Raw genomic sequence first — 16,405 nt, 5'->3', positions numbered from 1 at the left:
TCTTATAGTTATAAGAGCAAAATTGTAAGACTCCGAGATGATACTGAGTGGAAAATCTCCTGAGCTCAAGTAGAAACAATCCCAGGCATCTCTGATCCTCAAACTCCATGACCCTGCGTAACGGCCCAAAACCCTCTCGGAAGAGTCAGTGATATCTCCCTCGGATCTCATAATCGACTGTACATCGGCAAATGTAGTGCTCCTCTGTCTCTGCCTCCTGGTAGCATAGCTGACAAATGCGATCATCCAAGATCTGATGCACATATTGCCCTGTCTCAATCCGCAGTTGGTGTGATGAGGTCCGAATCTGTCCAATGGCACAACGTATCCCATGTGATAGGTGTACATCCATGTACGCCGGGCGGGTGATAAAATCATCTAGTGAGAGGTGTAGAAAATGGCTCTTGTAATGAGCCATTTTTGTGCCTAAGGGCTCAAGGGAACTAGTCCATGTCCTCTCTGTGTCCACTCTGATGATATCCATCTTGATCACGCGGTTTTGCTCTAAGCGGGTGAGATCCAAAAATGGACAATCCAGACTGTACTGAAAGGGTGGTAGTGCCTCTATCCGCAAACCATGTAGGTCAAACCATGATCTCATGTGGGCGTACCAGCAATGAGTATCTCCATCCTCTGCCAATTGTATGGATGAGGTCAATGCCAATCGGGAGTACCTCTGCTGAGGGAGCTCCCATAGCCGCTGTAAAAATATAACTGCCTAGAATAGGGCCTCGGTCACTACTAGTGCGGCACCCAGCTCAGCCCAAACAATCTCATGTGGTACTAATGATTTGCTCCGAATCATGCGGTCAATCATCATAATCAGTGGTCTCTCCATTTACCTCCATCCCTCATCCGTCCCTCTCTGAGATCTGTGATGTAGCTACAATTTGGTGCGCGGCTCCCGAAACTGTATGTGTGCACACTGCCTCTTAGGTGCCCCCAAGGCTGCATGCCCTCTAGCTAATCTAGCTGTTGCTGCCTCCTTTAGGGAGAAACGCGGTCCTGTGAAAGTAACTCCCAAATAGACATATGACCTGACGTACTCAACCGGCTCCCCTCGGAAAGTGAACTGAGGCTCTGATCTCGTCACCCATGCCTGTGTGGTGTTAAACACCATTTCCCAAGGTTCACTATCAGATCTCTATCTGCACAGAAAGCCTGTAATGCATCCAGGTCTCTGTAATCCCTCCGGAGAGTCTGAGATTAGAACAATATCATCAGTATATAATAAGATGGGTATCAGCACCCCTGCCAGGCATGCCCCTGGGCCTCCCAATCTGTCTACATAATCGGAGACCACATCAGTGTACAGTCAAAAGAGGGTGGGCGATAGCGGGCATCCCTACTTCAGTCCTATCGTGCTGGTCACCACATCGGATAGTCCGCCTGGAGCTCGGACTCTGCCTGTCACAGACTCATACAAAGCATATATCCCCCACTGCATATCCTCGGGTACCTCAATATCATGCAATCTGTGCATAAGCCTGGCATGTGGCACGGTATCAAAGGCTTTGCAGAAGTCCACAAAGCATCAATATATCCTTCTCTTCTGTGCCCTGCCCTCTTCAGTAAGTGCCCGTAGTGTCAGTATGTGATCCAAGGTAGTAAATCCTCTCCTGAAGCCGGCCTGTCCATGTGCTCGATGACCATGCCTCTCTGCCCAGCGGCTCAGCTCCGACTCCAATATAGAGCCATATAGTTTGGCCAAGTAATGACCAATCATGATCGTCCTGTAATTGCCTGATACCATGGGGTCCCCACTCTTAAAGTGGTACAATGATATGCTCTGTCCAGCTTGCCGGGAAACCCTCACAAATGGCACGATTAAACACATGTACGATGAGCGGAGCCAAAGTGACGCGCGCAAATGAGAAGTGCTCTCCAAATAGCCCATCATGATCCTGTGCCTTTCCATTATGTAACATGTCTATCGCATCTAGCACCATCCGCATAGTAAAAAAGGGGCTGTTAGCTGGTCTAGCTCCTAGTGGAGGGGGGGTGGGGGGCTGTCCTGGTGCATCATATAGCTCTCTAGCATAACTATGCCATGCCTTAGGTGCAGTAATCAGAGCACCAGGCTGTCTCTCTTGAAACATATTCCATGCCCTCTTGTTGTCCTTCCCCAGGAAGAGTTGGTAGATCTCCTCCTCTAGCTTAGCCAAGTAGGCTCGTTTCTTCCTCCACACAAGGCGCCGAAAGATCATCGTGGCCTGTCTATGCGTGTGAGTCCCAATGGCAATCTCATGCTGTAGCTGTGCTTGTGTCTCACGACACTCATCATCATACCAATTGTTCTGTGGGGCAGTGGTGTGGGGTGGAAGGGATCATAGTGCAGGGAAACGCATATGAGCGGATGCATGTAGTACACCTGCCAATCCTCTCGTGATCTCGTCCAGAGGGCTATGCGGGTCTAAAGCAAACAAGCCATCAGATACTGCATCTCGGTAAACCCCAACTATCTCACATGTAAACTGATATCTTGGGTACCTAGGTAGATGAGTGGCTGGCCCATCTCTCGGGGATCTACCTCTACTAGTGTGAAACTCAGGTATGCATGATCGGCTGCCATGCCAATGGGCAAATTGGAAATTGTGAAACCCCGCACATCAGGTATCAATGAAGGAGATCCCATCAAATAGTCCGTTCCTCTCGCTCCCCCTTTAGAGTTCCAGTGTGTGAGAGCATCTGATCCTTGCCATCTCGATAGGCCATTGTATATGACCAACCCATGTGCACTCCCGAGTGTGAGAATTACATAGCCTCTTGAGTATCATACAGCAATGTGTGCTCTGTGCCTGTACGTGCATTAAAGTCTCCTAACAGTAATACGTCTCCCATGTTGGCAAACCTCATGATATCATCATATAGTGGCGTATAGGGCGACTCTCCTGATGGTGCAAACCTGGAGTGGGCTGGGGGAAAGTAGCATACCGCCACATATAGCTCGCAGAGCCCCCCTCTGCATATTCGGACCCACATGTACCTCGCATCTGCATCTCTATGTACCACATGTATTTTGTCATGAAGCTCCTCCCTGAAAAGTATTGCCACTCCTCCAGATCCTTTGGTACCTCCCATTGTGCGTGGCTAAGGGCGGAAAACTGATTCCCATCTACAACCCCGCACATCAGGAAGCCTCTTGTTTGTGCACTGATGGGTCTCCGTATACATAGCAATATCACTGTGTCTAAAAGTATCCTGCATTTGTTCTAAGGGCTCCATTGCAATTCCACACCGTGAATCGCAAGGTCTTGTAGGCCGCACACTGTCAAGCGGGCCTCCTCTCCATAATGATGATTCGGCCATCTCTGTATACCGCCCATTTCCCCTCTTTCCTTGCCTCAAAGCACACGCGGCATGTGTTCCTTCCGGTGTGCTATCTATGCCGGTGTAAGGTCCTCATCCAAATAAATCTTTTCCCCCTTAAGGGCCATCCTCTTGGAGAGGAAGGCCTTCTTCTTCTCCAAGTCACCAAACCTGATGATCAATATCTTCACCCTAGTTTCATCTCTGCCTACTCGCCATGCTCCAGTAATGGGTACATCAGTGGCTCCAATTTTTGTTGCAAGAGCTTTTGCATCCTCTTGGGGATTTCCCTTATCTTCCCACCCAACTACGCGTACATGTAAGGCACGTGCCCGTCTCTTGGCTTCCTCTTCCAATGTAGCATTCATCACCTCTACTTTATTGACTGGTGTATCCTTCTGCTTTTTTACTACTTCAATCCATGGGTTGACTTCCTCAATTTGGCAATTTCAGCCCATGAATGCATTTCCTTCTCATCTGCAGCCACTTTTGCCTTACATGATTCCAAAGTGTTTTGCATTTCTGTGATGTCTTTTGTGAGGATTACTGTTATTACGTATTTCATCCACTATCTGTGTATTTAAGACTGAAACTGAAAGTAGACTTGAACACAGATGTTTGATTGATTGATTGAAATTGTGATACAACAGGCTCCTTATATAGGAGTTCAAGAGACACGAATGAAAAGACACATCCCATGACCAATAGTCATGACTCTAGGCGAAGAGACACATCCTTTGGACGAATAGCTGCAACCATTGGGTGAAGAGTTGCAACCCTAGAGCGAAGGGGTGTGACCAGTCGTCGAAGGAGTGTGGCTCTTGATGAAGAGGCATGTCTCTAGAGTGAATAGTCGTGACCATCCGAGTGTAGGGGTCCTCTGTAATTATGTCACTTCAGGATCTTTAATCATAAGGAGACTGTGTATAATGAACTAAGTCACAATCGTGACATTCCCTCCCATTTAAAATAAAACCCAGGGGTAGTTGTTGTGACTCTGGAAGAAGGGAAATGATTGTATTGCTTCTGCATCCAAAGCCCTAGCTGCTAGATCCCATGTCATGGCATTATTGTTGACCATAATAATCTTGCATATACCAAACTGAATATTAACTGCATCTGCAACTTGTCTCATCTTTACCAAAAGCATGAGAATCATATCTGTAGGTTGAGTAGAACTTTTGTTAACATCATTGGTAACTTCGAGCTTTGTCCAAGAAAAGATTGAATCTTTATCTGCTTCAAGTGAAACTATTGGTAAATTATCTGATTGTGTCACCACGCTTTCCTGCTCAGAGGCGACAACCACCTGTTGGATGTCTGAAAGGGATTCCATTGATTTTTCTGGAACACAAAAGTCTTCGAGTGTTGTCATAGGTTGAGAAGAAATATCTTCCATATGCTTCTGCCTGGGTCACAGCAAGAAAAGAAGTTGTGGACATTGTATTTGTCACACATGTACAAGAATCTTCTGAATCTTCAGCTTTCTCAGCAGGTATTAAGGCTTCCAATGTAGAAGGGGGAGGTTGAGGTTTTTTGCGCCTCTTAGACCTCTCAAGGATCCTTTCAATTGGGCATATATCTCTTCATTCAGTGTTTCGTATATCACTTTCCTTTGGGCATGCATTTGCTCGGTCCATTCCTTTGCAAGCTCCTGTCGCATGGTGTTCATCTCTGTCCTTATGTGTAGCTGTATCTCCTCATAAAGGGCCTCATCTCATCGAGCCATCTTCGCAAGCCTTCATGAGCTAGGGGACATGATCCCTTCCCTCAGTCTTCTGCGGTATGCATTTGGTGCCTTTGTGGGGGTGTGAAAGTCTGTCTCACCATCCTATTCTCCCTCTTGGGATTGAGACGTGTTTTACCCTAGTTACTGCCTTGGGGGCCTGAGCAAGGGTGGGTGGAAAAAGACAGGCGAACCCCTATGCACAAAGTAGGCAGAGGCGTGCAGGTGGGCAGTGCAGGCAGAGTAGCCAGAGGCGCACAAAGCAGGCAGAGAGGCACACACAGAACAGAATAGGGGACTGCCTGCGCACAGGCCAGAGCTGAGAGGTGGGCAGCTGGGCGCGCACAGAGCAGAGCAGAGAGGCGGACAAAGGCAGGCTACATCAGAGCAGCGAACCCCTATGCACAAAGCAGGCAAAGGCGCGCAGGTGGGTAGCGTAGCCAGAGGCACACAGCACAGGTGGGCAGCGTAGGCAGAGCAGCCAAAAGCGAGAGAAATATTCTAGAGAGATTTAATACAGTTTTGAGATATTTTGGATACAAAGTTACCCTTTAGTTTTAAGACTCTACAAAAGAGGCATAGACTAGATCCTACACAGATGTGTCTCGAATCATGAGTAGAAAGAAGAGTTAAGAGAAGAACATTGTGGTATCATTGGAGGACACATGGGCAGAGAAATAACAGCCGAAATTTTTTTATAAGAAGGCCTATGGTCGCCAATTGTTACGAGGGATGCCAATAGTAAAGCAAAGCAATGTGATGGTGGATGGGTAAACCCAGAGATGCCGATAGTTTGTCCATCTCAACTGTATTGCCGCTAACTCCATTCATGAAGTGAGTATTGGATTTTGTTGGACCAATCAAGTCACCCACAAAAGGCAACAGATGTGATTACATCATTGTGGCTTTTGACTATTTCACCAAGTGGCCGGAAGCTAAATCTGTAAAGACCAACTCTATAGAGGAGGTGGTGAAGTTTTTCTTCAAGGACATCATTGCTAGGCATGGGTTGCCATTGGAAATAGTTAAGGGGACTGCATGCGAGCCAGAGTCGAGAGGTGCGCAGCTGGGTGCGCACAAAGCAGAGCAGAGAGGCGGACAGAGGCAAGCTACAGTAGAGCGTCTACATTAGGCAAAGAGAGAGAGAGAAGATGGCCACTTGCGCGAGGCGCAATCAGCAGTGGGGTTGAGCTCAAGTCACGCCATGGGGGGGAGAGAGAGAGAGAGAGAGAGAGAGAGAGAAATGAAATGAAATGTTATATTAACGTCTTCAAAAGGCCAAAGTGACCTATGAGACCAAAGTTACAACCATATGACATCTGATACACAAGAGTTGTATTAACGTCTTCAAAAGCCCAAAATGACCTATGAGACCAAAAGGTTACATCATATCCATGAGGTACATCATAAAGAAAGATAACAAAAAAATCTAGAACTTTAAAATCTGATCTAGGTACATTAGCAGAGAGCTCTCATAACACCCTAATACATCCCTCATGGGCTGTTGTGACATGGTGCTCAAGGTGGTAAAACTGAGCTGGCGCGAGAAGGTCGGCGATGATGGGAGATGATGGCCCGGATCTTCCTGTGGTGGCATGGCCGTGGGCGAGGGCCATGGGGTCTGGGGCGTCGAGCTCTGCATAACTCAGTGGCTCTGTCGAGTGTCACACCTCTTGGCCGAGCTCCTACACTAGCCTGTGGTCTGGGTATGATGGGTGGATCGGCCCTCGGAGTGCTGGTATGGAAGAAGTCGGTGAGAGCTCTCTGTGCTGTTCCTCGAGCAGGTGCAGCTGATATGGATCTCACTAAGGACTCCATGTGTTTGCGGAGCTCCAGAAGAAAAAGTCCGAGGCATCTCTGATCCGGGAAGTCCATGATCCTGGAAAGTGGTCCAAACCCAGCTCGGAAGAGGCAGTGGAACCTCCCCCAAATCTCATAGTATACAGGGCATTGGCATATGTAATGGTCCTCTGTCTCAGGCTCTGTGTGACAGAGCTGGCATATCCTGTCCTCTGGTGTGGCCGCCCTAGGCCCATATCTGGCAGTCTCCACTCTCAGCTGGTGGGACGAGGTGCAGATCTGGCCGATCGCACATCTCACCCCAAAGGATAGGTGTATGTCCATGTAGGGTGGACGGATGATGAACCCATCCACTGTCAGGCATAGGAGGTGATCTCTGTAGAAGGCCATCTTCGTCCCCAGTGGACGACTAGGTGAACTCCATGTCCTCTGAGTATCCAGTCTGACAATGTCCTTCCTGATAACCCTGTTCCGCTCTGTGCGGCTGAGAGCAAATGACGGGGCCTCTATGCTGTACTAGAAGGGGGGGAGTGCCTCCATCTGCATACTGTGCATGCCAAACCAAGTGCCTACTTGTGCATACCAGCACTCTATATCTCCCTCAAGTGTCAACTGTCTCGAGGACTCCAGGGCTAGCCGGGGGTATCTATCAAGTGGAAGCTCCCATAGCCTATGCCAGTATGTCACTGTTTGGAATAGAGCCTCTGTCACTATCGCCCTTCTCTGTCCGCACAATCTCATGTGGCACTGATGGTTTACTCCTAATCATGCGTGAGATCATCGCCACTAGGGGCCTCTCCATCGGCTTGCAGAAAATATGAAAGCAAGAGCAAAACTAGAAATGAAACAAGAACAAAATGAAAGACAAAGAGTTACCTTGAGATGAGTGTAGACAAGACACAAGATTGATTTATTCATTGATGTGACACCTACAATTTATAGGTGAGAAGTATAAGATTGAGTAGACTCACTTATGGGATAAATGTAGAGGTGCCACATGGCACTAGACTCAAGACACAAAGACTGAACTGAAACTAGACTAGAGAAATAGTACACCTAGTGTGCACTTATTTCCAACACCCTCCTTAAGTGGACACTAGGAGGAAGACAAAAAGACAAGACTATGACATGACAAAAGATAAGACCAAGACAGAGAGACTAGACAAGGATTGAGAGACAAGCTAGAAGACAAGATGGACAAGACTAGAAGACAGATATAAAGACTGATAGACTGAGAGACAAGACATGAGAGACAAAAGATCCTGAGACACCCCTCCTCAAGTGATATCCTCATATGGGTCCACAAGGATAGGGACAAGATGGATCTAAAACAAGACACAGTCAGATTGATAGACAGATAGACAGACAGACAAGACTAGATAGACAGAAGACTGACTGTAGACAAACAGATGGACCTTGAAGACATCCCCTCCTCAAGGGCAATCTCTGCCTCTTGGGTAGGGACAAGAGAGAGGTCAAAAAACATGAGTAAGACACTAGAACCCCTTGACCTACATCATCAGTGGTCAAAGTGGTAGACGAGAAAGGTGAAGTAATCAGAAAGCCCATTCCTCATCATGTGAGGAATGAACAGCAAGATCTGCTGATGTAGATGCTGCAGCAACATGGGCTGAGGTAGATGCAGGGGCTGATGTAGAGGTTTTAGAGTAGCAGTCCTTCTCCCGATGATTATCACGGCCACAAATGGTGCATGGATGAGCCTTGAAGCAGTCCTTCTCCATATGATTAGTTTTTCCACAATGGGTGCAAGGCTTTCTTACCTTAGAACCTCCTTTCTTTGCTAAAAATGCAGTGTCAGTTACCTTTTGTTGTTTTGTTCTTTCCTCTTCTTGGAGAGCATTGATGATACCTTCAAGAGTAGGATTATTGTGATACTTGAAGGTAGTGACAAGAGTAGCATAGGTGTCAGGTAAGCTTTTGAGAAGCACAGCAATAGCAATATCTTCGGAGATGGGGGACTTCACTGATGCAAGCTGAACCATAAGACTGCGAAAATAATTGACATGAGAGGCTATAGTAGCTCCCTCCTGCATATATAGATCAAAGAATGAGATCATAAGTGCAATCTTAGAATTTTTAGAGCGGGGTCCAAAAAGGGTATCCAAAGTGATCCATGCTCGAGAAGCAGACTGTATGTCGGAGATGTGATGAATGTAATCATCTCCAAGACCGAGCAAGATGATAGCATAGGCTTTGTCATTCTTGGCAGTGGGAGCATAAGTGATAACTTGCTCAATGTCGGAATCTTCGGGAGCAGCAGGATGAACAACGTCCCAAAGACTTTCTTTCATAAGATGGCACTTGATTTTGATTTGCCAAGTATGAAAGTTGGACCCATTGAATTTGTCGATAGACATGAGAGAATGAGTAGAAGAGGCCATGTAGGAAGGTCTTACCTCTTGCTAAAATGCAAGGGCAGTGTCTATTCCCTTACAAGATTGCAGAAATGAATGAAAGAAGAGATCCGAACTGTTTTTAGAAGCCGGCTCTCTCACCACTTGTCAAGGCCATAGCATTTGACAGCCCATCGAAGCATGAGGAACTAGCAGTTTGCAGATATGAGGATAAGAAAAGGACTAACCAGCAAACTGAAGGAGACAATGCACAGTACCTTGTAGACTCTTCAAAAGGAAGCAATGGCAGAACTGAATGCAGCAAAATAGCTCGTTTAGGAGGACAGTCGATCTGCAGCTTCCTTGAGATGATACGCACCCTTGAGTCGATGAAGAAGGCAGCCAAAGAAGAGCTGCAACAGTACGGCGGGCAGCAGCAGCTTCACGAAAACAAGAGTACGCAGCAGCTACTGAAATCAGGCCGGCGCAGGCGGACAGCAAAAAAACTGGCGGACAGAAGATTCAGGCGGCGCAGCCTGTGCAGAGTGTGAATAGGCTGGTCCTACAGGCTATGGCAAGCAATACAGGGCAGGAGCAGCCTGCTCTGATACCATGTAGAAAATATGAAGGCAAGAGCAAAACTAGAAATGAAACAAGAACAAAATGAAAGACAAAGAGTTACCTTGAGATGAGTGTAGACAAGACACAAGATTGATTTATTCATTGATGTGACACCTACAATTTATAGGTGAGAAGTACAAGATTGAGTAGACTCACTTATGGGATAAATGTAGAGGTGCCACATGGCACTAGACTCAAGACACAAAGACTGAACTGAAACTAGACTAGAGAAATAGTACACCTAGTGTGCACTTATTTCCAACACGGCTTCCACCCATCATTTATCTCCTCTGTATCTGTCTCGGCCGGCTCTCTCCTCTGTCTCCTCCTGTGGTATAAGCTAGGACCCCAGATGGGGGCACCATACAGTAGTGCAGGTGTAACTAGAGTATCAAATAGCCAAAGCTTCGTCCTCGGCTCCTGAAACTGTATCTGTGAGCATTGCCTCTCTAGCGAGCCAAGGGCTGCATATCCCCTCGTCAACCTAGCGTCGGCCGCCTTTTGCATCAAGAACTGTACTGCAGATCTTGTTATCCACTGTGAGGAGGTGTTAAAGATCATGACCTTGGTCTTTCCAAGGTTCACAGTAAGGTCCCGGTCCTCGCAAAAGGCCCGTAATGCATCCAAATGCCTCTGCAGCCCCTCTTGTGAATCAGAAATAAGAACAATATCATCTGCATACAAGAGGATCTCCCCCAGCATCTCTGTTGGCACTCCCATATCCTGCAGTCTCTTGATCAGTCTGGCCCGTGGGACAGTATCAAAAGCTTTGCGGAAATCCGCAAAGCAGCAGTATATGCATTGCCCGTGAGCTCTCCCCTCCTCAATGATCCCCCGTAGTGTAAAGATATGATCTAGTGTGGAGTTCCCTCTCCTGAATCCTGCCTACCCCGGTGCTCTGAGTCTCTGCTCCTCGGACCATCTACTAAGCTCATGCTCCAAAATTGAACCATAAATCTTGGCCAAGGTGTGACCAATCATGATAGTCCTATAGTTGTTGGGGTCCATGGGGTCACCTGCTTTCAAGATGGTACAATAGTATTCAATGACCAACTGACGGGGGAAGCCCTCACATAAAGCCCTGTTAAACATGTGAACCAATAAAGGGGCTAGCGTGTCCCTAGCATGGGAGAAATGCTCGGTGAGGAGTCCATCATGATCTTGTGCTCTCCCAGTCTGCATCCTGTCAATAGCATCTCTCACCATGCTGAGGTGAAAGAAGGAAGAGTGTGGGGGATGAGCTTCGGGTGGATGGGGGAGAGGTGGCTGCTCGGGGACATGGTAGAGAGAGGTGGCATAGGTGTGCCAGGTGCTGGGTGAATTAATTGGAGTTGGAAAGGCGATGATCATGGAGAGAGAAAGAAAGAAAGAAAGAAAGATATATTAAGCGTCTACTAAAGACCCAATGGGCCTATGAGACCAAAGTGGTACAATAATGTCCATGGCATATCTCATCATGGAATGGAAAATAAAACAGAATGAAAACATAAATATAGCTATCTCACTGGGGTGATACAAAATTGTCCATGGAAACTCATCATGGAATACTAAAAACATAAAAACATGGGAGCAACATCAGCTCCGAGTAGATGGTATACCACTCTCCAAATTGTCAAGCATGGGGTTGACGAGTATGGCCGAGAGGTCTCCCTCAGCTATGTCACGTGGAAAGGTAGCTCGATGGCGGTGGAGCATGTCCTGGATCTAGAGCTGATGAGGTGATCATGGCCGACGGGGGGGTCGAGGGCGTCGGGCACGTTGGAGTGCAGAGGCTCAGTCCGAGGTAACTCCTCTCGGGCGAGGTAGGTCCAAAGCAGCTCGTGGAGGGTCCACAAGATCCACACTGTCGGTGTGCTCCACCTCCTGGGTCCGGAAGAAACTGGTGATGGTTGGCTGCTGAGGAAGGGGGCGGGGTGGCTGGGGCCTGTGTCTCAAGAAGGTGTCCCTGTGTCTGCGGAGCTCAAGAAGGAGGCAGCCCAGGCAACGCTGGTCCTAGAAGTCAATGATCCTGGAGAGAGGACCGAATCCCTCACGAAATAGACAGTGAAACCTCCCGCGGATCTCATAGTATACTGGGCAGCGGCATATGTAATGCTCCTCCGTCTCAACCTCTGTGTGGCATAGTCGGCAGATCCTCTCCTCTCTGGGTGTCCGTACGAGCTTCCCAGCTCTGAAGATGCGCTCAGCTGTACCTGTCTCCACTTTGAAGCGGTGGGAAGAAACCCATATCTAGCCAATCGCAATCCACATGGCATGGGACATGTGAACACTCAAGTAGCCCGGCTGCTGGATGAATCCATCCTCAGTGAGTGTGACGAAGTGGTCTCTGTAAAGGTGCATCTTCGTGGGGAGCTCCGGGGGTGTGATCCATGTGCAATGTGTGTAGAGCCTAAGAAGATCTGACCAGATAACCCGGTTGGTATCCTCGTGAGACAAGCGGAAAAAAGGGGAGTCCAAACTGTACTGAAGGGGGGTATGCGGTCCATGCAGAGCCCAAAGTGGAAACTAGTGCTTACCATACTCCACACAGAGAGAGAGAGAGAGAGAGAGTCATGCCATTTTCTGATAATTTACTTGCAGGTGCGGGCACATGTGCTCTTGTACATCCTGTTCTACTCAACTTTCCAACTGCCCCCTTTGTCGACGGCGAATTGAACAAGTTGTTAGAACATACCGACATTAGTAGCTGTCCTAAAGGGTTTCGAATGCATGATCTGAGATAGCTCAAATCGAAGATCAGTAAAAGTGTTAACTTTTTGCAGCATCTTGTCTTATGCAGTGTCGATAAGCTGACATATGATCTATCAATTGCCCTGCCACAATATCATTTTGCTGATGTATGATTATTATTTTCCCCTGCTAAATATCAGTTGGTAATGGAGGTGTCTGTTTAGTTGTGGAAATTAGAGTGTTATGCACATTCAATGACTATCAACTAATTGTTTTGAGATTTTATACTACAACTCCTGGCATAAAAATACGTAGTAAAGTTGTAGCAAGTTAATAAAAAGGTTTGTTGAAGTTGTTACCATTGCTTCATGTGTGCAGGTGTTTTAGTTTTTATGGGTGTTCATGCAATGAGTGTGCTCAAATGAGCATACTGGCTCGTGTCTTTAGATTGATCAAAGGAGTCTCCAGGGACTGGCCCTCTTCTTCACTACTGCCCTTATTTGCACGAGGTTGTTGCCCCACTTTGGGTAAGATCCATGGTATGGTGGGTCGTGATGAGCAGACCCCACTATAATGGAAACATGCTACGTGTCAGTTTAGGGAAGTAAGAGAGTTGGATGTTCACACGTCTCAAGATTTAGTAGAATGGTGCTTTGGTCTAATGATGGTGATACATTTTCTCTTTGTGATGTTGGAATATTGTGATTTGGAGCCTTGCATTCACCACATTTTATATTGCAAAGCATCTTTGCTATTGATTTAAGGAAATTATATATTGAGCACACAAGCAGCTCTTCATGCCAACTTGCAATTTAACTTGAAAGTACTAATAAGAACATGTTTAAGATGGATTTATGTGATATTAATCTCTAATGTAAATATTTAGTTGGTCTCCCACCCATCCTTAGCGATGCTTCGCGTCTCTGCTTCCTTGCATGCAGAAGTCTGGAGGAAGAAACTAATGGAGAGAGCCATTGTGAAGACGTGATCTGCCGATGAACCTCAATGTGATGAGAAAAGATATTGTTAGAAAGAAGCATTGCCTAGTCTACTAAGGTCTTGCTAGATATTGAAGATGGGGTCAGTTGTTGAGTGGTTGCCATTTTGTAGTTGTTTTGAAGACAGGCTGCGCAACTTGGTGGTGCTGCCTTCTTGCTAAATGTTGGGCACTGATTGTGCTGTAGTGAAGAGGACGTTGTAAAAGGCTACTATTTTGCTCTTTAGAGATCCTGGATTGACATGCAAAACCTCTCTCTCTCTCTCTCTCTCTCGCTACCCTTGTTCGCCTCTGCCTCCTCCCCCTCGCTTTTCTCTCTCTCGCCACCCCTGTTCGCCTCTGCCCTCGCCTACCCTCCTCGCCCTCGCCTCTGCTCTCGCCGTCCCAGTTCGCCTCTGCCCTCGCCGCCCCTGTTCGCTGTTTTACTCTCTACTGTCGCCGCCCGCAACTGTTCGCCCTCGCCTCTGCCCTCGCCGCCCCTGTTTCGCTGTTCGCTACTGGTCGCCGCCCGCTTTTCGCTGCACTGTCCACTTGCTTCACTTCGCTGTTCCCTGTTCGCCTCGCGCCCCTGTGCGTAGCTGCCCTCTCTGTTCGCCACTGGCACCCACTACTGCTGGCGCTATGCTGGCCCGCCTGCATGTCCGGTAGGCCCTACATCCCCCTTTCTCCTCCCACCCTTGCTGAGGCCCCCAAGGCAACAACATAACTCTCTCTCTCCTCAAAATCTCGAGGAATGGCCCCGAGTCTCCAAGAGAAACTCGAGGCCCTCGAGACGGCAATGAAGGCACTAATCAAGGAGAATACGAAGACATCCGATTCCAACCTCAATGAGGTGGAGAACAAACTACACCGGCACATCATGGCCCTCGAAGCACGGGTCACGGACCTTGAACAAGAGAATACAGCACTCAAGGAGGAGGTAAGTGCATTGAAAGTGGAACTAGTAGCCGTCAAGAACACCGAGAAGGAAGAAGGGGAGATCAATGAGAACACTCTCATGGCCATCAAAGAAGAGATCTCCAAGGAGATCACAAAGGACATGGAGGGAAAACTCGAAGCCAAGCAGTCAGGATGGGTTGAGGTGGTGAAGAAGAACATCCGCAAAGAAGTGAGGGAGGAGACTCAAAGGGAAGAACATCAAATCATTCACACCACCATTGAGGAGGAGAAGATGAGGCATGCCCGCCGCCTCAACATTTGAGTCACCGAGACACCCAACTCCACTCCCGAGACAGATGGACAGCTTCTATGCATGAAGCTAGGCTACAGGGAAGAGGACCCTCTCCCCTTCAAAGCATGGAGAGCCGGGAAAGACAACACGCAAGCGAGCCCTCATCCTACAGTTTGCACGAGAGACGGAGAGGGTCACCTTCATGAGGAAGAGGGTCATACTATGAGGCTTTTAGAGGGAGCTCCTATTTTCTTGGACGATAATCTCACGAGGATGCAGCTAGAGCATAGGAGAGCTTGCATGCCACAAGTCTTACACACAAGGAGAGAAGGCAAGAAGGCCTTCTATCGAGATGGTCGGGTCATCATTGATGGCCGGCCCATGGATTAGCGGTTTGGGGCCTATGGGAAAGAGACCAGGCCACTAACAGAGATACACATGGTAGTATGGAACTGTAATGGCTCACTATGGGTGCAGCCTAGACGACTGGAGCATGTTATGGTGGGGAGAGACATCATACTTCTGACAGAGACACATCAGAGCCTAGAGAGAGGGCTACCTCGAGTAGAGGGATTCCAGTGGGAGTCAGCATACAGGAGGACCACACGCCAAGGTACCTCGAGAGGGTCGAGGGGAGTAGCAGTTCTATTCAGACGGGAGCTACAGGGGAGACTGAGAGTGGTAGCACAGGATCCAGAGGCCAGATACATGTGGATCAGCTTACAGCTCTCACAGGACAGGGTTATATACATAGCCCTATGTTACTTTCCTCCATCAGGATCCTCCTATGTCATTACAGAGGACATGCCACATGAGGAGGAGACAGGAGCCTCGCCATACACTTGTCTGTCAGAGGAGATTATGCATTATTCTACACTAGGGGAAGTATTTCTTACGGGTGACTTCAATACCCACACACAGAGCAGACAGTGTGAGGTGTATGACTATGATGACATGGAGATCCTCCACCCTGTGGATCCAGAGGAGATAGGGGCTAGTCGGACATCAGAGGACACTGGACTAGACAGAGGACATTATGGGGACCACTTACTAGAGTTGGGAGCCAGGCATCGTCTCGTTATTTATAACGAGATGCTACAGTGGCCGAGATCAGGAGGGCTGACATGCTTCCCACATGGGGGTCATACACGGACCAGAGGCACAGTGGTGGACTACATTATGGGGTCTTTGGAGGCATCATAGCTTGTCACCTCATTCTCCATCCCACCTCGTCCTATTGGGGCAGATCATTCACTAGCCGGATCACCAGTATCACCAGCCCCCCACATACCGACGCCACACACTACCATCTACTTCACACATGACATGGCAGGCATATACACTGGCAGAGTAGAGGATGGGCTCCCACTCATGGATCCCCTGGCACCTATGGATACCATTACAGCCCACCAGCTGGCATCACTCCTACACACGGCTGCATTACAGAGCTTTTCACATCATGTCCACTCAGGAGAGCCTACGAGATCTGGGACTATGCCCCAAAACAGATGGTATGATGATGAGTGCAGAGCACTATGCTCACGGCTCTGCATACAGAGAGCCTTGGGAGCCATCACAGGAGAGAGATGAGGAGACTTACTTGCCGCAAAAGGTGGGCCTTCGCAGAGATACAGGAGCTAGAGATCTTCCATTTCTTCATGAGTAGAGATAGCCCTATCTCATGGCAGCACTTCAGAGAGCCTCGGACACCGACACCCATTGCAGACCCATAGACATGGCACACATATGCAGAGGGC

The 16,405-nt window shown here is 48.1% G+C and overlaps 1 protein-coding gene across 4 annotated transcripts in view; it reads left to right on the top strand.

The window, feature by feature from the left end:
• LOC147637894 (E3 ubiquitin-protein ligase SP1-like) overlaps nucleotides 1-13,278 on the top strand; it is an 87,809-nt gene extending 74,531 nt beyond the window's left edge. For 3 of the 4 annotated variants that reach the window (XM_086799731.1, XM_086799729.1, XM_086799730.1), the window contains one exon: nucleotides 12,391-12,846. In XM_086799731.1, coding sequence (XP_086655857.1) covers nucleotides 12,391-12,493 — 103 coding nt within the window. In that variant the 3' untranslated portion in view covers nucleotides 12,494-12,846. The other variant, XR_015266109.1, reaches the window with a different exon arrangement.
• The last annotated feature ends 3,127 nt before the right edge of the window (nucleotides 13,279-16,405 follow it).

This window comes from Cibotium barometz, chromosome 6 (assembly GCF_041138505.1).
Source record: "Cibotium barometz isolate CiBa-2024 chromosome 6, ASM4113850v1, whole genome shotgun sequence".
Taxonomy (NCBI): Eukaryota; Viridiplantae; Streptophyta; class Polypodiopsida; order Cyatheales; family Cibotiaceae; genus Cibotium; species Cibotium barometz.
Note: the sequence above shows the minus strand (reverse complement) of the source record. Positions and strands in the feature narration are given on the sequence as shown.